This window comes from Hyperoodon ampullatus (assembly GCF_949752795.1).
Source record: "Hyperoodon ampullatus genome assembly, chromosome: 11".
NCBI lineage: Eukaryota > Metazoa > Chordata > Mammalia > Artiodactyla > Ziphiidae > Hyperoodon > Hyperoodon ampullatus.
Window position 1 is genome coordinate 33,875,147 of NC_136924.1, and position 19,927 is coordinate 33,895,073.

Genomic DNA, 19,927 nt, shown 5'->3' on the forward strand with positions numbered 1-19,927 from the left:
ACACCCACAAGTCCTGGCCTGGCTTCCCACCCACTGCTCACACCCTCTGCCTCGCTGCATGCCAGCCTCAAACACTTTGCACTGGCTGTTCCCTCTGCCTGGAACCCTCTTCTCAGGGCATCTGCAGGACCAGACTCACTCCCTCACTGCCTTCAGGTCCCTGTTCAAACATTACCTCCCCAGTGAGGACCTCTCTGACCACTGTACTGAAAACTCTTGCATTCCCTCTCTCCCTTCCTTAATCTTTATCCTTTGTACTTTTCACTGTGTAACATACCGACAATAATGGCTAACGCCTCCTGAATGCTTACTGTGCTCTGGGCTGGAGGGAAGAGCTGTCTTATGCTGACTCACTCAAGCCTCATTACAACCCTGCGAACGTACGGATAAACATCCTCTCCATCCGGAGGAGTCTGAGTACCAGGGAGTTAACTGAGAAGTGGCAGAGCTGGATTTGAACCCAGGCAGTGTGTGCTAAAGCCCGCCGTTATGTTCTCCTGTCTCCTACTGGTGGTAAAGTTCTGTAAATTTACCCCCAAATAATCCTCAAGGTCCTGCCTCCCTTGGCTGCTTTCCACCTCCCTTACAAATGGCCCCTCTGTCTCCCTTACAGGTGTCCGTTCCTGACACACGGCTGCCCCCAGGGAACTCTCCTCCTGCCTGTTCTTGCTCTCAGGGGGTCAGTGACTCTGGGAAGACGTCAACTCCCAGTTCAAGCGTAATCAGGTGAGATCTCTCTTGAGGGGGAGGAATAGGCCCTGTCCAGAGTCTTCCCTCCCTTCCCCCTTCTGTCCACTGCTGGCTCTGGAAAAAGAGTGGTTGGCATGGCAAGGCCCTGATACTGCAACTCTGATGTGTGTGTGTGTGTGTGTGTGTACATGAACGTGTGACCTATGGGGGCCAAACCCTCCCCTCCCCCTGGGCAGAGTGTGTCAGGGACAGTAGCCGTTGCTGGGACCATCACCCCCAGCCCCAAGCTTTGACTGTGGGGTGGGGAGAGCTTCACCCTACCCTGCAATTTGGGGCCACACTACAGTGGATTTTGAGGTCTAGCACACAGTAGGTGCTTAAGACATGATTGTGGAAGGAAACTAAATTCTTCTGAATCTTCTTCCCCACTCCAAATCACATTGGGACAGCTGGGAAATACCACTTCCCATCTCCTGGACGCAACACACACACACACCACGAAGAGACCCATGCGCACACAACTGGACACATGCAAACACACAGGCACTTACATTTAGATTGATAGCCACTCAGACGCATGGACATGCAGGCATCAAAAAACACGGAACACAGTACAGACTCATGCCCTTGTGCACAAGACACAGACACACCAACACACCCTGAGAGTCATAGGAAGTCACACCCTGGTCACCACTGCCTCTGCGCTTCACCAGCTTGAGGTAAGGAGCTTTGGTAAGGAGGGAGAGGGCTAGGGAGGCACCACACACCGCAGACCCAGCCGATGGCCCCACAGAGCTGCCTGGGAGAAACAGGCCGGTCACCATTCCTTTGTGAGTAAGGTAGCAATAGGTGGGCAAGGCTTGTATCAGCCACATCTTCTTGGGGCCAGAGGTCCAGTGGCCCAGAGTGATGATTGGGACCGGCTACAGCTGTTCCTCCCTGGACTCTGCAGCTCAGGAGAAGCTGCGGACCTCCTCACATACTCATGGAGACTGGGGAGTAAGAGCAGGCATGCATTCATTCAGTCAGTCATTTGTCCCATCAGATGTTAATTCGGCACCTTCCTTCTGCCCTGTCCTCCAAGAGGCGCTGGACTTGCCTGAAGCTTGGCCTGCTGGCTTGAGAGCAAGGGAGCCCCACTTTCTCTGCCAGCCCAGGAGATAAGCTCTGCGCTCCCGGCCAGCCACGCCCTCCTAGCATTCTCCCTCCTCCCCCTCTGCTCCAGATCCTGCATCCAGCTGGTGGGTCACGGATGGCAGGGGTTAACCAGGCCCCCTCGCTGGCCACCCCTCCTCATCTTCTTCCCTGGGGCCTCCTCCTCTGCCTCTAAGCCTTGGAGTCTGAGGCTCAGTTCCTGCACCTCTTCTCTCTCTGCACCACTGCCTTGGTGCCTTCATCAAGTCTCACGGCTCTAAATATCATCCCCATGCTGACAGCTCTTAGACTCCTGTCTCGGGCCAGGACACCTCCCCGCGGGCCTCTGTAACTTAATGTGGCCGATACTGAGCTTCCCTCCTTCCCCGTCCCAGCCTGCTCCCTCCACGGACACAAACCTTGGAGCCATCCTTGATTCCTTCCTGTCCCTGGAAATCCACATGCCGCCTTTCAGAAAATCCTGTATGCATATCCTTGGGAATACTTTCAGGCTCTGACCCCTTCCCACCTCCTTCACTGCCACCACCTTGGTTCAAGCTGCTGTCATCTCTTGTCTGGATGATTATAACAGGTTCCTTGCTTTTTGCTTGTTTCCTTCACCAGAATGTAACCCTCACAAAGGCTCTGACTTTCTTTGTTTTGTTCACCTTTGGGTTCCCATACCATCAACAGTGTCCTGTACATGGTGAGTGGTAGTGAGTGTCTCCTGAGTGAACGAATGAATGAATGAATGCTTCTAGAGTCCAAGTCTCTGCATTGGTGCCACCTTCCTTAGGGAACCCTTCTGGAATGATCGCCTCCATTCAGGATCCCTCAGCACCCCACACTGTCTTCTATCCCTGCCTGAGGCGTCTATGTTAGGTTCATGAGTCTGTCCAGCCTTCGTGGCAGGTGTGCTGTGGGTTTAACAGACCAGAACCGGAAGCTGACTCAGGCCCCGCCCACCCGGGTGCAGCTCCACTCACTTTCCTGGGCCAAAGGCACACCCATCTCCAGGAGAAGCTCCGCCCACCTTGCTGGGCCCCAGCTTTGCCCACCTCATTGGGCCAGGGATCCTCCTAGAAGAATGACCTCTGTCGTCTAGCCTCTCTAGCCAATCAGGTTAGAGCTTAATGGAGGATGATGGGAACTCACATCTTCCAGCTTTAAAAAGTCACTTTTGTTGTCTAGCCCCAGACTGGCATATTACAGATCAAGGGTCAGCAAACTCTGCCAGATGAGGCCTTCTGCCTGTTTTTGTAAATGAAGTTAAGTTTCAATGGAGCAAGCACAGCCGCGCTCATGTGCTTCTGTATTTGCTTTTGTGCTGCAAGGTCAGGTATGAGTAGTTGCGACAGAGACTGTATGGCCCACAAAGCCTGGAATATTTACTATCTGTCCCTTTACAGAAAAAGTTTGCCAATCTCTGTTACAGATGCTCAAAAAATATGGTTGGATTCAGTCAATTCAAGTCAGACCCTCGGAAACCTGCACTGCTAATGTACATTCAAGTCTTCTGTCCGGAGACACCAAAATGAACCAAACACTCTAAGCAATTCTCTCTTTAAAATTAGGGAAATGGAGGTATAGACTAGGTAGGAATAGCCACGGAAGAATCCTATATCTTTCTTTTATTTAACAAATAGCATTTATTGAGAACCTACTATATTCCAAGAGCTGTTCTAGACAGAGCAAAGAATGAGACTAGAGTCCGGTCCCAACAAGCACTTGGCATCTGGCTGATAAAGCATCACACCCTCACTGTGTTCAGCCAGTGCAGCTTTGGGTGCTGGCTCTGCTTCGCCCCTCCTTCCACCTCTGCCCTCGGGTGTGTCTCTGCCGGCCCCTGCATCCCAAGTCCAGCTGTTCTCAGAGGGTCCTCCCGCCAGGCTGTGCTCTACCTGCAGCCACGGGCTGTGTCTCATTCATTCCTCTGGATAGCCACAGCGCTGAGTATGGCCTCTGGCATACAGAAGGCGCTCAATCTGCCCTTATGCCACCACCAGGCTCCTTTGAGAGCCCCAGACCTGGTAATGGGGATGACGACCAAATGACCCTTTAGGAATTCCACCTAAGAGCAGCATCTTGCAGGAATTCATACAGGGAAAGGATGAGCTTTGTAAGATATTTCCCCCCTTTAAAAAGAAAGCTGTCAATGACGTGATGTTTCCTTCCCTTCTCTTCCCAGCCACCTGGCTGGCTTCGTGTTCCATGGGCTTGCAATGAAACCCAGATTTCAGGCTGACCTGAGAGTTAGGTTTGATGTGAGGAGTAATTATTGAAAGCGACAGGATGATCCATATAATAAAATGCCCCCTACATTTTTCATAAAAGTGATCCAAGGGTAATACTAACCGATGCTGTGGGGGGATGGGAGGGAGGCTTTGGCCCGGGAAGGGGACCTGGGAGCAGAAGAGGGGGGCAATGCTCCTGGGAGGAGAGTAAACTCCCTCAGGAAGTGCTGCCTGAGAGCCTGGAGCAGAACTTTCAACCACTTCTGCTCGGGGCGGCTTTGCTGTACCAGGCATCAAGGACCCTTAGCCCCTCTCCTGGAAATCCTTTTCTCCCGGAACATTTTGCCTTGTTAGTTTTTGCTGATTCTTGAGAGATTTCCTTTGGGTCTCAAAATACTTTCTCTTGATAATATGTCTCAGGTGGATTTAAGATCACAGCTATTACATCAGGATTTAACTTGGACTTGACTTGTGGGGAAAGAAAAAAAATCTCATTGTTTCAGTAGAAGTTCCAGTCTGGCACCGCCTGATGAGTTTCTTCACTGGGTTATTCAAGAAATAGCTACTGAGTGCTTTTTACGTGCCGGGCACTGGGCTGGGAATACAATCATGAACGAGATAAGTAGAGTCTATCAGAGTCCTAGTGGAGTTGGCAGCACTGCGAGGGAACTGGTTGCTCAAATAGACAAGGACCCCACAGCGTGATAAAGGTTTTAGGCTCTGGGAACCCCTTCAAGGGCATGGAGGACTTCTTGGAGGAGGTGATGTTTCAGCTGAAACCTGGAAGATGAGTAGGAACTTGCCGACAAAGAGGGGAGAGAAGGGCGTTGCAGGCAGAGGGAAACAGCATGCATGAAGGTTTGGCCACTGGGCAGGAGGGGAGGAGGGAGGCTCAGCTTTTTCCTGCCCTCTGTGGTGACAGGGACCTCTAGATAGTCCTGGCCTTTGACTCTCGAAGGATGGAAGGGCAGGACCCACCACGAGGAAGGAGATAAAAAAAAAATATTGCATGCACTCACGGAGGAAATATTCTGCTGTGTCAGCTTCGTAATCTGCATCCTCTGGGAAGTGATCGATTTGCTTGCAGAGACCTTTGAAGTTCCCTGGAAAACAAGGGAAGAAAGAGCTCGTCAGACATCCTAGGCTCCGGGGATTCAGAGCCCACCGGCCTCTTCCAGACTTCTCTCTCTTCTGAAGCTGGCTCAGCCCTCTCCCTCATCCCTGGAGGAAGGTATCGCTTTGTCTGTTTGGACATCTGTCTGGTGAATCAAAACACACACACCCGCGGTGCTGTGGAGAGGATCTAAGGCTAAGACTTCAAAACCCAGCCTTCCATCTCTGCATCGGGGCTTCTGAGGATTAGCTGAGGCATGGCGGGCAGTGGGGGTTTGAATCTGTGCTGGGGACTGTCACGGAGGAAGCTGGTGAATGTCAGTACACCTGCCTCTGCGCCCCAGCCCAGCTGGGAGTCACCTCGCGTCTTACATGCGAGAAAGCAGATCGCTTTCCAAAGAAGGCCGACCCCAGACGGGGCTGGAGAACATTCCCACAGACCTTTAGATGAGCTTGCAAAGCATTTTCTCACTGGCAGTTACATAGAATTCACTATACAGAGCCCCTGAAAGTTCTGAAATACCCCTAGGGTTGAGCCCCCCAAGGGGGCTGGGCCCTCTGCCAGGCTCTTGGACTGCGACTCAACCTGTGAGAGGGGTACTAACATCTCCATTTTACAGATGAGGAAACTGAGGCTCAGGGAGGCTAAACGACTGAATAAGTACTCATGGCCAGGAAATGATGGAATAAGGGCTCAAACAAAGACCTTTTGGTTCTAAAAATTTCCTTGGTGATTGCTGAGAAAGTGAGAGCTGGCTCAGATGAAAACCCCTAGCCCAGTGTCCAGTGGGCCCCCAGCAGTGATCACTAAATGAATGAGTGAACTATTGAATGTGACCTTCATAAAAACGCATGTGGAGACTAGAATTACAAGCATGGCCGCTTCGTGACAGCAGAGACTTTGTCTGTTTTATTCACGTTGTATCCCCAACACCAGCATAGGCACTATGGATATTGCTTAACTTTCTCTGAATGACTGAACCCTTGAACCTGTGTAGGGAGATATGGCAACAGCGGGTTAGAGGCAGGCTCTGCGGCTGGACTGCCCGGGCCTTGGGTCTGGCTCAGCTTCACGAAGGCGCCTCAGTTTTCTCAGAGGAAATTGGAGATCAGAGCAATTCTTCCTTCACAACTGTCATGGGGGTTACACGAGTTGACATGTCTAAAGTGCTCAGAGCAGTACCTGGCACGTTAGTAAATGTGCTGGGGGTATTGACGTGAGAGAGATATGAACCTTGACTACATTTAGCCCCTGACATTCAGGATTTTCCTGTGATGGTAGCTAATGTAACCTAATTAATTCAATCCCCAATACGTGTTAGCAATTTCTTTTCTTATTACAGGATATTGAATATAGTTCCCTGTGCTATACAGACCTTGTTGTTCATCCATTCTATATATAATAGTTTGCATCTGCTAATTCCATCCCTCCCCCATACACCCTCCCCCTTGGCAACCACAAATCTGTTCTCTATGTCTGTGAGTCTGTTTCTACTTTGTGGATAAGTTCATTTATGTAATATTTTAGATTCCACATATAAGTGATATCGTATGGTATTTGGCTTTCTTTTTGACTTCCTTTATTTAGTATGATAATCTCTTGGTCCATCCATGTTGCTGCAAATGGCATTATTTCATTCTTTTTTATGGCTGAGTAGTATTCCATTGTATAAAGAAGTTTTATTCTTATTATTTTCAATTTTATTTATTTATTTATTTTTGGTTGCGTTGGGTCTTCGTTGCTGCATGCAGGCTTTCTCTAGTTGTGGTGAGCGGGGGCTACTTTTCGTTGCAGTGTGTGGGCTTCTCATTGTGGTGGCTTCTCTTGTTGCGGAGCATGGGCCCTAGGTGCGTGGGCTTCAGTAACTGTGGCTCGTGGGCTCAGTAGTTGTGGCTCACAGGATCTAGAGCGCAGGCTCAGTAGTTGTGACACACGGGCTTAGTTGCTCCGTGGCACGTAGGATCTTCCCGGACCAGGGCTCGAACCCATGTTCCCTGCATTGGCAGGCGGATTCTTAACCACTGCATCTCCAGGGAAGTTCCTCTCTGGAGTGCCCGAAAGCCACAGACCTCCCATTTTCAGGACTTCCAGCCCGCTGGCGCGGAGCTTAACACTCCCGCCCTCACCTGAAGGAGCAATTTCTTTTCTTATAGGATTCTGAGTCTTTGTAGCCCATGGAGTAGGTTTTATCATGTACTATAGAAATTATTTAGGAATTTTAAGGCATTAGTACACAGACCTGTGTATATCACATATAGCTGTATACATAAGATACAGGTGTGCTTATATAACTAAGTATTTTAGGTATTTCTTGCTGTTATTATGTTACGTAGGTAATTCTATACTACATATTACAGAGAAGATGGTTGATCCTTACTCTCCAACCTCCCCTTAACTGTCTCTGTGCCAAATTCGCTTCTTTTCCCAACTTTTGCAAGAAAAACAATTCCCCAGAGCATAACGGAACTTCGGGTAGCTTCACTGCAGCTTTGTAGGATCCGAAGAGCACAGCGTTTCACTGCAGATGCTCCCATCAGGGCAGGCGTCTTCCAAGTGTGGTGGGCAACCTCTTCTCTTGCTCAGCACCCTCCCCACCCCATACCTTGCTGTCTCCCCCTCCTCTGTTGTCCTGATCTCGTCCCACGCTGCCCTCGGCATCTTGCTGCCTTAACCGGAGGCCTCCCGCTCCCCCTACTAGCTTATCCTCCATCCAGCCACACACTCTTCTCTCCTGAGAAGAGTCTTTGTACCCGCTGCTAAGAGGATAACATAGCCTCCCCATTGTTAAAAGTACAAATCGGTGGATTTACAAAGCACTTTGCAGAGCACCTTCATTTTCCCTCAATTCAGTCTGACAAATATTTCGTCAGTGCCAGCTTGGTGCCCGGCATCTTTACAAGGAATCCGTACAGGAGGTGAGGCGCGGAGAACGGTACTGACGTGCCCCGAGGCTCCTAAAGAATTGGGGGCAGTGTTCAACCCCCAACCAAGGGATCACAGGTGGTGCCTCCACGTCTCTCTTCTAAGGGCCCCACCCTTCGGGCTGGTGGACCACACCTGAACCTTCTCCCCACGCAGCCTGGCTGTCCCGCTGCCCCAGCCCGTGCCTCCGTCAGCCTTGGACCATTGGGTCCCAGCATGGTGCCTAGCGCAGGAGAAGCACTCCGGAGATGCTTGTTGAGAGGCTGTGTCAAATACTCAGCAGCCAGACCTCTCCGGTGAGGTCCAGACCTGGGTATCCAGCTGCTTGTTTGATGTCTCCTGGTGGATGTTTTAAAAGCACCGTACACTCAGCAGGTCCACACTGGAACTCATGATCTGTCCCTCAAGCCTGGTCTTCTGGAGGCACCAACTAGGTCAGCCAATGCCTCTCCATCGCTCCCTTGTGAAAACTGAGCCTAGTTATCATCGCCGACATCTCCTCCTATTCCCTGCAGGCTCCATTTATCACGACGTCCTGTCTGTATTAGCTCTCAGTATCTCTCAAACCCATCGATTTCTTTCCAACAATAGTGACACCCACTGCCAGGTGGGTGCTTCCTTCCCTGGATGACTGCGGTAGGCTCCCCACTGATCATTTTGTACCCACTGTTATCCATCTCTACAGAGTAATCATAGTGAACCTTTGAAAATGCAAATCTGTTCAAGCCACATCCAGTTTGAAACACTCAACAGCTTCTCGATGCTCTTAGGGAAAAGCTCAACATCTTTAACTGGGCCTGACCCCGACTTCTGTCTGGTCTCACCTCCCTCTTGATGCATGTTCCATCTCTGCAGTTCTTCCTGCCATGCTTGCTCCTACCACAGGGCCTTTGCACACGCTGGTCTACCTTCCTGTGCCCCCATCATATCCTTTGTTGTCCCTCTCTCAACCTTCTTTGGCCCTCCTGCACTGTGCTAGTGGGGTGTCTGCCACTATGCTGGCTGCTCTGTGTTGGGGGGAGGTGTTAAGGCATGAATGATGCTGGTGGGAATGTTCTGGTAGAGAGGGAAGAATTGATAACCCAGGGAGGAGATGGAGCAATGCAGGAGCAATGTGAGAGGGGATGAGGTCTGGGACACAAGTGCAAGGTTGGCCTTATATGGACAATGGTGTGTCCACCGCACCGGGAGGGAAGGGGCATCTGTGGATACAGATGCAGGGGATGAGTAGGCATGGTGGGAGCTTGTGACACTTCTCTTCTGGTTGCTTTTCTTGATGAAATGGGAAGCATGCTCATCAACTGAGAATGAGGAAGGGGAGGAAGGGTTGGAGATTTGAGGGAAGTGGAAAGTGAAATTTTTCTCCATGAGAGTGGGAGAGGGAATGGGCCAGGCTTGAGACATGAAGTATGGGTGTTAGTGGCTTGAAGGTCCCTCTTGAGATTCTGTGGTTTTCTCTGAACACATTTAGAATGTGGCTTCAGTCTAGCTGGAGAGTTGCCTCTAACCAGGATGAGGGTCAGTGAGATGAACGCAAGAAGGTGAGGGGAGAAAGGCAGTGATTCTGAAGATGGATCAGATCCTAAGCTGGTAAAGGGGACAGTGAAAAGGTGGTGCGATCAATGTACTGGAAACGTAAGGTGAGGGTCAAGGGATGGTGGCGGGAGTGAGCTGGAAGGGTGGGGCATGGGAGTCAGAGAGCAGATGCAAAAGACTGAGATTGTGGAAGGGGCATGGTTATTGGTAACGTCAGGGTCAATGATAAGACCGTGAACCGGGTGGCTCAAGTCGGGTGGACGTAGGGATGTCATTCAAAGCATTTAGCAAAGCTCATACAAATTAATATACAAGACAAAACTAAATAACTTTTGTACATAAAACAAAACTAAATGTTTGCTTTTATTTCCTATATACATCAATTACATATTATAAAACTGCTTACCAAGTTAAATGTTGACATGCAAATGATTCATCAAATTATTCTAATAGACCCCAAATCAATGGTTGGTTTTTAGAAATTATTGGCATGATCTTTTGATGATGAGGCTCTTACAAGCTAAATGATGGCCCTGTCTGGACCGAGATTTGACACAGGGAACCACACCAGATGCTCTGGCCTTTCTGTGTTAGAGGAAGAGTCATCCTGTCTCTGTGATGCAGAATTTTCTCCTAACCTGCCTGATGCAGTTCAGTTGAGGACTTCTCCGAGAAAATAGCCCTCTGTCCTGGAAAGTGCCAGAGCTGGGAGTGGTAGAGTGGGCGTGGTGGTGGAGGTGAGAAGGACGGAAACCTCAAGAGGCGGTGCTCTTGTGGGCAGTGGGGTGAGCACAGCCAGGCCCTGCCACTCAGGACCCTTCGAAGGTTCTGTTCTTCTTGGGTCCTTGCCTACCCCATGCAGAGCCAGATGTACCGGAGCCTGTAGAGGCACAGAGCTCACCCTCCATCCATCCTTGGGGAGTGGGGAGAGGCCATAGGCCTCAGTCCCAGCCCCTTCCATCTCTGCCTGTCACAACCCTGCTCAGCCCTCTTCCCCATACTTGGTGGGGCTGATTGCTGCTATGGGGTTTCAGTATTAAACAAGCAATGATGCAGGACCTGTAAGGGCTGGCTGAGCGAGGGGGTGAGGCCAGGTGCTGGGAGGGCTCTCTGCCTGCTTGTGAAATCTCCCAGAGGACCACAGGAGTAGCACCAGGGAATGAGGTAGCAGCAAGTGGTAAACGTCTCAAAGAATGGGTGGGGGGAATGCCCGGGAGGCAGAGAATAGAGGCGAGGGGGGTTCAGGGTAGAGAAGGCTGGGATGAATCTCAGGCAGAAAGGAGTTTAGGAGGGAGGCCGGGAGATGGAAACAGCAGGGAGGGTCCCACCACCCCCAGGCCCAGGGGTGTGGGTGATACAACACCCCCGTGTGGGGGAGGGCAGGAGGTGGTGTCCTCGGGGGAGGACAGGTTTCCATCAGAGCAAGAAGAGAAGAGATTGAGAACATGGGGGATGTTGCCAACATCAGGACAAAATTCCAGAAATCCCAGAGCAAGGATTTGTGGGGCTGGGGGAGCTGGAGGTTGGGTCAGAGCTCTGAGGGATGAATGGTTGGTAGTGAGGAAAGACCCAGATAACCTGGAACTCAGGTTATGGCAGGATTGGTCCCAATGGTCTCTGAGGTTGATGGTGATGATGAGGCCATGAGTGTCAGCTGGAAGCATAAGGGGTCTCCAGGAGCACTGGGGGCTCTGTGGCCCAGGACTCAGTCTGACTAAGGTGGTGCTACCAGTAGCACCCCATCACTTTTGGTGGAATTTAAGTTTGGTAGAACATCTGTGTCGGCAGACATGACAACCAAGAGCGAAGAGCAGTGTCATCTTGTTTTCCTGATGCCAGCCTAGAGTTCTGCTGTATTTCTTTCTGGTTGGTGGTCATCAAGCCCAGGAGTTGACACAGCTTCAGGCATAGATGGATCCAGGTGCTCAAAAATCTGGTGTCTCTCACCATCTCTGATCATCCTTCCTATCTCCCCAGGGTAGAGACTAAGGGCTGACTAAGTGCTTGGGCCTGGTGTGGTGGAGGGAAATCTGACCTGATTCTTGCCCTTCAGGGGCACACAGTCTGGGAGGAAAGACAGAAAGCACAGAATTTACTAGAATGTAATGTCTCACGTCGTATATTAGAGGGATGTATAAGGCCTTATGGGAGCATAGTTGTTCAGCTGACATTTATGTAGCACCAACTGTATGCCATGTTGGTGCGATCTGCTGAGGACACAAAGAAAAAAAATATACTTTCTCCCACAGAGCATGCCATCTATGGGAGACAGAGAACAGAGGCTGTGGGGTAGCAGGATGTGTGTTGTGACAAAGCACGATGTGTCTGGGAGCACACAGAGGGCTGCAGACCCAGGTGTGTGCGTGTGCAGGTGTTGACACAGGCCTCCTGACTTGGAAGGTGGAGGAGTTAGCCAGGTGAAGCAGGTAGGTAGGGATGTATGTGTGTGTGTGTGTGTGTGTGTGTGTGTGTGTGTGTGTGTGTGTTGGGGCATGTGAGGAAGCGGTGGAGGGTGAGAAGGGATTCTAGGAAGAAGGGCCAGCAAGAGCAGTCAGGGAACTGCTGGGCACACAGGAGGGAGCAGAGTGTCTCAGGGGTCAGGCAGGTCGTCCAGGGCAGAGTTGTGGGTAACAGGGAGGCCGGGAAGCAGCGGTGTGCTGGAGCCAGCTTACATCAGGGGAGCTGATTGTTAGTGTCTCTTCCTAACTCACGTGAGTAGCTTGAAATCAGCCATGGTGGTAGTATTTGCACCACGGGAATCGGCAAACACTACAAATCAAGGTCCCCTTTCCCTGCCCAGAGAGCCAGCTGTTAAACATTTACCAGGACACCCTTGCATGAAGGGCAATCCCGTATGAGGGCTTGGCTGGTGCAAAGACATGACATCTTCCTGGGATTGGAGATTTACAGAAAGATTGGTCCCATTGAGAGGGCTGGATGGGTCAGCGTGAGGGCAGGAGATGGCTGGGGAGGGGCAGGGGCCAGGTCCCGCAGGGGCTTGTGGTCCAGACTGAACTGAGGAGAGGGTATCTCAGCGTCCACTCCCCCTACAAGCATTGGCTTTGAGCTTTTGGAGGATGAAGAGGTGGGGGGACTCTCCCACCATGAACTATATAAAGGATTATTCTAATCACCGCGAAATCTCTACTGAACCTCCACCCCAGAAGGGCCAGCGATGCCACGCCAATCCCAGAGCCCAGGGACTTCAGGCCAAGCTGAGGTGGGAAGGCCAAGGGCTGTGCCTGAGGCAGCTACAACTCTGCCTCCAGGAATTTCCCGCTTCAGACTGAAAATTTCAGCTTGCAGGTATTAAGTAGTCTAAAAGGAGGTTTCATCAGCTTTGTGAAAAGCACATTAATATCTCACAGCACCAACTGCTGTCTCATTTATTTGAGATGCAATAAGCTCTTCATAAACCTGGTCATTAAGGGTTGAACAGACACTGTTTTATTTTCCACATATTCACGAGAATCTGAAAGAGCAGCTCGGAGCTGGGAGGGTGCACGGAGGGGGCTGGTCGATGCATGGGGAGGAGATCGGCTAAGTAATTTTTTAAGTGAAGCAAAGACAGGGCTTGGTGGGAGCTGCTTGTGCTGCGTTTTAGACCTGTTCTGCTCCTAGCTGTTTGCTTAGCTGGCAGGGCCCTCCCTGACCGCAGGGATTAAGGAGACCTTGGGGCAGGTGGGCGAGGCCTGGCTCGTCCCTCTTGGGAGCCCCAGGCCCCAAACAGCACTGGCACGGGCTGCTGCTGGAAGGTGTGAAACAACAGCCTTTGTGGCTGTCCATAAGTTCATTCATTCCCCGTTCATTCATTCACTGAATTGTTTTGAATGCCTGCTATGTGCTAGGTCCCCGTGCAGGCACTGGGCCGGATTAAGTGGGGTAAGAAGGCTGTTCTGCCTGCCTGCCTTCCTCGATTCTGCCCTGTCTCGTGCCCTGAGCTCTCACCTTCCAGAAGCCCTGGGCACAGCACTGAGCACTTGCCCACACAACCTCTGGGAGTATATCCTGTCCTGATTCTTGTCAGCTGCTTCTTTAGTCCTTTCAGTGTGATGTGGGGAAGAGATTGGACCCCAGACTCAGAGAGTTCCAGCTTTTAAGCCTGGCTCTGCTAGCTATTAGCTGTGTGGCCCTGAGCAAGTCATGTGACCTCCCTGTGCCTGTTTCCTTAGCTGTCAAAGGGGGATATTAATCTCTGCCCCCTGGGGGAGATTCTGAGGACTCAAGGAGATAACAGAAGTGAAGGCCCCTTGTGCAGTTCCTAACCCAGAGCAGGCACTCAACGAATGTAATCCTTCTTTCTCTTTCTTCTTCAAATGATGCCTCTTTCAGGAAGCCTTTCTTGATTGCCCTTAGTTGGAAAAACTCTTTCCCTCCTCTATGCCTCTATGAAGTGCTTCTAGATTTTAATGGGCATAGGAGTCACTGGGGGATCATGTTAAACCAGCTTCTGACTCAATGGGTCTGGCGTGGGGCCTGAGACTTTGCATTTCTCACAAGTTCCCAAGTGAGGCTGATGCTGCACGGTCCCTGGTGGACCACACTTTGGGTTGGTTTTCGAGTGCTTTGTATCTGCTTTGATCCTATTTTTTGTTCTGGTATCATTGTTTAGGAACAAATGGCTGCAAATCTGTAAGTTTCTCAAGGGCAGAATTTCTTCTAGAGAGTTTCCTGAACATACCACATTTCCCTTGATTCCAAGATGCTCACATGCACATTTCAGTGAAATTGGGTTATGTCTTATAATTGATGCGTTCATTTACTGCTGTGTGTCTCTTTTCTCCTGAAAAATCATTATTACTTTGATGGTGTGTCTCATAATTAATGATAATGGCTACACAACAAGTGTTTATTGAACAAATGGACAAATAAACAAATGAATCTGTGTGCGTGTGTGTGTGTATGTGTCTGTGTGGGAAGAGGGTGTTCTATACATTTCCATTCTCCTGAACAGATGAACATTATGACAACTATTAGAATCCCTGGGGCACCAGGATCTTTTGTACCTCTCTTATTAAAAGCTTATTTGACAGTATCAAAATATGTGTATATGGCCTTCCCTGGTGGTGCAGTGGTTGAGAGTCCGCCTGCCGATGCAGGGGACACGGGTTCGTGCCCCGGTCCGGGAAGATCCCACATGCCGCGGAGCGGCTGGGCCCGTGAGCCATGGCCACTGAGCCTGCGCGTCCAGAGCCTGTGCTCCGCAACGAGAGAGGCCACGATGGTGAGAGGCCCGTGTACCGCAAAAAAAAAAAATTATCTCAATGTTCCTCACAACCCCTTTGTTCAGGATAAACTTTGCTCTGGTTCAGTGCTGGCTGTGCCTGTAAATAAGGGAAGAGGTGGGCAGGGGCGTTGCTGAGAATGAGCTTTCAAGGGAGAAAGTCAACTTAGACAAGGGAGCCAGGAAGGAGGTGCAAGATAGTGGGTTTGACTTCAGACAGGAAGAGTGAATGGATCCCAGTGAAGATAAGTGAACGAGGATTGTCGGTGCTTAGAGGTTGTGGACGAGGCCCCAGAGATGTTGGTCAGGGCCTTACACTGGGGGCTCTGGGTGTCACAGTCAGGGTGTCCTCATTGGCTGGTGGATCAATAGGAGCCTGACGAAGACTGAGAACTTGGAAGGATCTGGGTTCTGAACGTCAAGGCCCCTTCATCACAGCCTTGCAGCTCTGTCCCCCCTACCCCATAGTGCTGACACTGGAGCAGGCTCCCGGGGACAGGAAGACCTCAAACCCACAATCACCACCATGTGATTGAAAGCCTGTTCCCAATGAGGTTAAGGATACTCCACAGAGGTTACAAGTCAACCTAAAATGTACTCTATAAAATAGGCCTGTAGGTTTGGGTGTTGTCATAAGCCGTGAGGAAACCTCTCCCAAATACAATTCTATTAGTTCAACTCCTGCTGCTAGAAAGATAGTGAAGGTCAGTGGTTAACCTCAGAGTCTGGAGACGGGCAACCTGGGTTCATATCCCAGTTATATCACTGAGCCTCTCTGAACCTCAGTCTTTTCATCTGTAAGATGGGGAGACAGTAGACCTATCTCATAGGGCTGTCAGCATTGCATAACACACTGAATTGAGAGGGCTTAGCACAGTGCCTGGCATCCAGGAGGTGCTCAATAAAGTAACACCAGTCCGGTGCTACGGCCTGGGCCCCATGCTGGGGGTACAGATGAGTTACACACAGTCTCTGCTCTCAAGAAGCTCACAGACTAGTCAGAGAGAGTAGTGATTACACTCTGATGTCAAGATTGCTCCCACGTGGAGGCAGGCCCAGGGAGTATGGGAACCTGATAGGCATAGGTCCTCTGGAACAGGACTGGTCAAAGGAATCTGTCAACCCCAGAGCCCCAGGAGTAGGCGGATAATGAATAAATACTGCCATGTGCCAACAGCTCTAAATTCTTCTTGAGAGGCTGGTGGCATAGTGGAAAGATGGCTGGGCCACTTAGTGAGAGAGCTGGTGCTTGAGCCGTCTTTCTGCCACGTCTTAGCCATGTGATCTTGGGCAAGTCATTCACTCTGGGATTTATTCAATATTTCAGCTGGTCCTCAAATGTCTACTGAGTGCCCACTAGCTATGGTGGTTGGGCTGGGCGCCGTGGTAGAGAGGGGATCAGTACAGCAGGAGTCGCCATCCCCAAGAATGGTGTCTAGGAGACACTGAGACAAATAATCAACTTATCTGACCCAGAGTGAAAACAACAGCAAGGGCGGGGATGGTCACGGTTTTGGTCCCTTGGAGAAGCTGCCACGAGCTAGGTGCTGGGCTAAGCACTTTACACTTAATCCTAAAAAAACCCTTTTATTATTGTCTCCACTTTAAAGGTGTGGAAATAGAGGCACAGAGAGGTGAAGACATGCACTGAAGGATTCACAGCGTGAGCGAAGGAGCTGGGATTTGACCCCAGGCAGTGGGTTTCTAGTGACCACTAGGTGACATTGTTACAGCAGAGCACGGGAAGGTGGAGGGTGGGCGGGAGGGTGCCTGGCTCCGTCTGGGTGGTGGTGGGTTGTCAGGAAGGCTTCCTGGAAGAAGCTCCATCTCAGATGAGCCACGAAGGATAAGTAGAAATTGGCAGAGGAGCGGGAGGGTGGGGAGGTGCTGGGAGGAAGAGCAAGGTTTAACCAATAAGGGAAGATGGGATCCTGCGGCCAAGAGCTTTGGTCTGTCTGAAGGACAGATGGTTGGGCTGGATATAAGCCTGTGTGTGTAACGAGTCCAGAGAGATAGTAGCTGTGGTCAGATTATTTGGGACCTAATAAGCCATGCAAAGTATGGACTTAGCAGCAGTGGGGAGCCACCTGCTTTTAAGCAGGTGGTTAATGTGACCAGACTTGTGCTTTAGGATGATGGGCCTGGTGGCTGCATGGGGAGTGGACTGGAGGGACAAGCCTGGAAACCATGAGGCCAGTCCAAGCCACCAGCATCTCTTGCCTGGATCAGTGCGATGGAAGTGGTCCAGGTGAGAGATGGACGTGGCTCAGGCAGGGTCAGGACGGTGGTGATAGAGAGATGTGGGTGGATATGAAGTCAGTTGAGATTTATTTATCTGTAAAATGGGAAATGGGCCAGTTCTGCTTTCCTGAGGGTGTAATTGAATAGATGAAATGAGGTGAAATTGAGAGCTAATAAATCCACTTGGTAAATTGCAAAACTCTGCGCAGAGGTGCAGGCTGATTAGCACAGTTATCCTTCAGTGAATGAGATGGGGCCAAACAACTCTCCCTCCATATATATACCTCCTATTCCCTGGACAAATTGCTGCTCTAAAACTCACTAGTTGTGCCACCTTGGGTAAGTCACTTCTCCTCCTCTCAACTTCTATCTTCTCCTTTGTAAAAGTGTTTATGTTGTAAAAATGAATAAGATAAGGTGCAGAGTACTTGACACTATGCCTGCCACATAGAAAGTGTTAGGAAATAAAAATCTTTCCAGGGGCTTCCCTGGTGGCACAGTGGTTGAGAGTCTGCCTGCCGATGCAGGGGACACGGGTTCATGCCCCGGTCCGGGAAGATCCCACATGCCATGGAGCGGCTGGGCCCGTGAGCCATGGCCGCTGAGCCTGCGCGTCCAGAGCCTGTGCTCCGCAACGGGAGAGGACACAGCAGTGAGAGGCTCGCGTACCGCAAAAAAAAAAAAAAAAAATCTTTCCAGAGCTAGTGTCTCTTCCACTACTCTGTGTACAAAGATCACAGGGCCTGGCTGCCAGGATGCATCCCACAGGCAGCATCTTGTGAAGGTCTTCAACATGTTGCCCAGATGTCTCCATGGAATGAGAAAATGCCAATGGCCTTTCCTGCTTTGCATAATCTGCCTTGATTTTTTGACCACCAATTTCCCCAGCCCTCTTTGATTCATTTTCATCTGCTTAGGTGTATTCAATTTCATGGCAGAGATCCAGGCCAAAGTGGTCAAATGCCATCAAAACCACTGGCCCACAAGGATGGAAATGTTCCATGAGATGAGGATCCATAGGCCTGGGGATGCCCATCTAACCACACTCTTGTTTCCAAACCAAACATGCTCAGAAATCTTCAAGTCTCCCATTACCTGAAGCACAAAGGGCAGACATCACGGCAGAGCCAGATTCTCAGCCGTGTCCACTTGGACCCAAAGCTTCCCGCCTTATCTGCTCTGACTCTTGTCTCCCAGCTACGCTGGACTCAGGAGAACATTTGCCTTTCTCCTTTCCTCACCATTGCATACACTTTCCTTCCCTGCTGAACCAAGCTCTCCCCTCTTCTCCATCTGAAACAATGCCCGTTTCACTCCAGAGGGTAGGAATGTACAGGCAGGACCGGGACTAGGGTCAGGTGCCTAGGGTCCAATTTAAGGAGGCACTCACCCTCAGGGTCGTGCAGGTGCAGTGAGCACCTCCTTCAATTTTGCAGCTTGTCCTAGCCTGGCCCAGTGAAGGGGAGATGTCGGATTAGTACCTGGGTGGGTGTTGTGGTTTTCAGAACTCCCACAGTAGTGAGCTCCCTGTCACTGGAGGGGTTCAAGCAGAAGATGGTCAGCTGCCTCTTAGGGATGCTGAAGAGGTCATTTCTATACTAGCTGGGAGGTAGAGTAGGCACTTCTGAGGTCTTCCATCCTCTGGAAGCTAGGATTTACGGAGCCCTCCCTAATCCCACAGCTCAGAGCTGCCTCTCCTTTCTTTCAACTCTGCTTTCACCTCCAAGATCACTCATCTGGCAATTAACCACAGGCTGCCTCATGACAGCTCTGGTATTGCCGTCTTGTCATTTCAAATTTCACAAGTGTATGTGTCATTTTCCTAATAGCGTTCCACATGCATTGAGGAAAAGAATTGAACTGTACACTTTCTGTTCTCTCTCTCAGTGGGTGAGGAAGCCTCTCTCATGTTTATTAAAAATCTTCTCTGTGCCAATACTTTACACCTCACTTGATTCAATTATCACATCAACCCCTTGGGTAGGTTCTGTTAATGCCCATTCTACAGATGAGAAACTGGAGGCTCATAGAGCTTGATTAATATCAGCTACTCTTTTTAATAGAAACTCAGGACTGATGCTATCAGACTGCCTGGGTATGCAGCCTCCAGCAAATTGCTTAAGTGCTTCTGGCCTCGGTTTCCTCACTATAAAATGGGGTAATATGGACTTCCCTGGTGGTTCAGTGGTTAAGACTCTGTGCTTCCAATGCATGGGGCACGGGTTCGGAGAACTAAGTTATCCCTGGTCAGAGAACTAAGATCCCACATGCCACAGGAGTAAAAAAAAAAAAAAAAAGGGATAATAACATCACCAATTTCACAGGTTCTTGTGAGGGTTGAATAAGTTAACATGCATGTCAAACTCTTAGAACAGTGCATGTCATGAGCTTTCAGTACATGTTACCTGTTATTAGTTTCTATTGTCATTGTTATCAAAAGAGTGGTGAGACTTGTCATATCTAGAAAAAAGAATGATCAGAATGCGAGTCTTAGTATTTCCTGGAGTTTAAATAAATCTGGACCAGTCATCCAGGTGGGAAGACAGGGCCACTCACTGTCAGAGCTTGTGATTTTCTCAGAATTGTCCCTCTCTCCGGGAGAGAGAATCCTGCCCAGAAGCCATTTGTAGAAATGGAAACGTGAGTATCTCATGAGTCTAATTGGCAGGAATCCATCCCCCAGAACTTGATTACCGCTGGGGAAATTGCCAAAAGAGTTTTCAAGACTACAAAGCTGGGACTTCCCTGGTGGTCCTGTGGCTAAGACTCCGAGCTTCCAATGCGGGGGGCCTGCGTTCAATCCCTGGTCAAGGGAGCTAAACCCCACGTGCT

At 50.2% G+C, this 19,927-nt stretch overlaps 1 protein-coding gene across 1 annotated transcript in view; it reads right to left on the reverse strand.

Annotated features, from left to right (window-relative positions):
- Positions 1 to 19,927, reverse strand: part of CACNG2 (calcium voltage-gated channel auxiliary subunit gamma 2) — a gene marked incomplete at both ends in the record, with an annotated part of 116,727 nt that overhangs the window by 11,643 nt on the left and 85,157 nt on the right. The window contains one exon of the mRNA XM_079714783.1: positions 5,078 to 5,161. Within this exon, the coding sequence (XP_079570909.1) occupies positions 5,078 to 5,161 (84 nt within the window). The remainder of the gene's footprint in view (positions 1 to 5,077; positions 5,162 to 19,927) is intronic.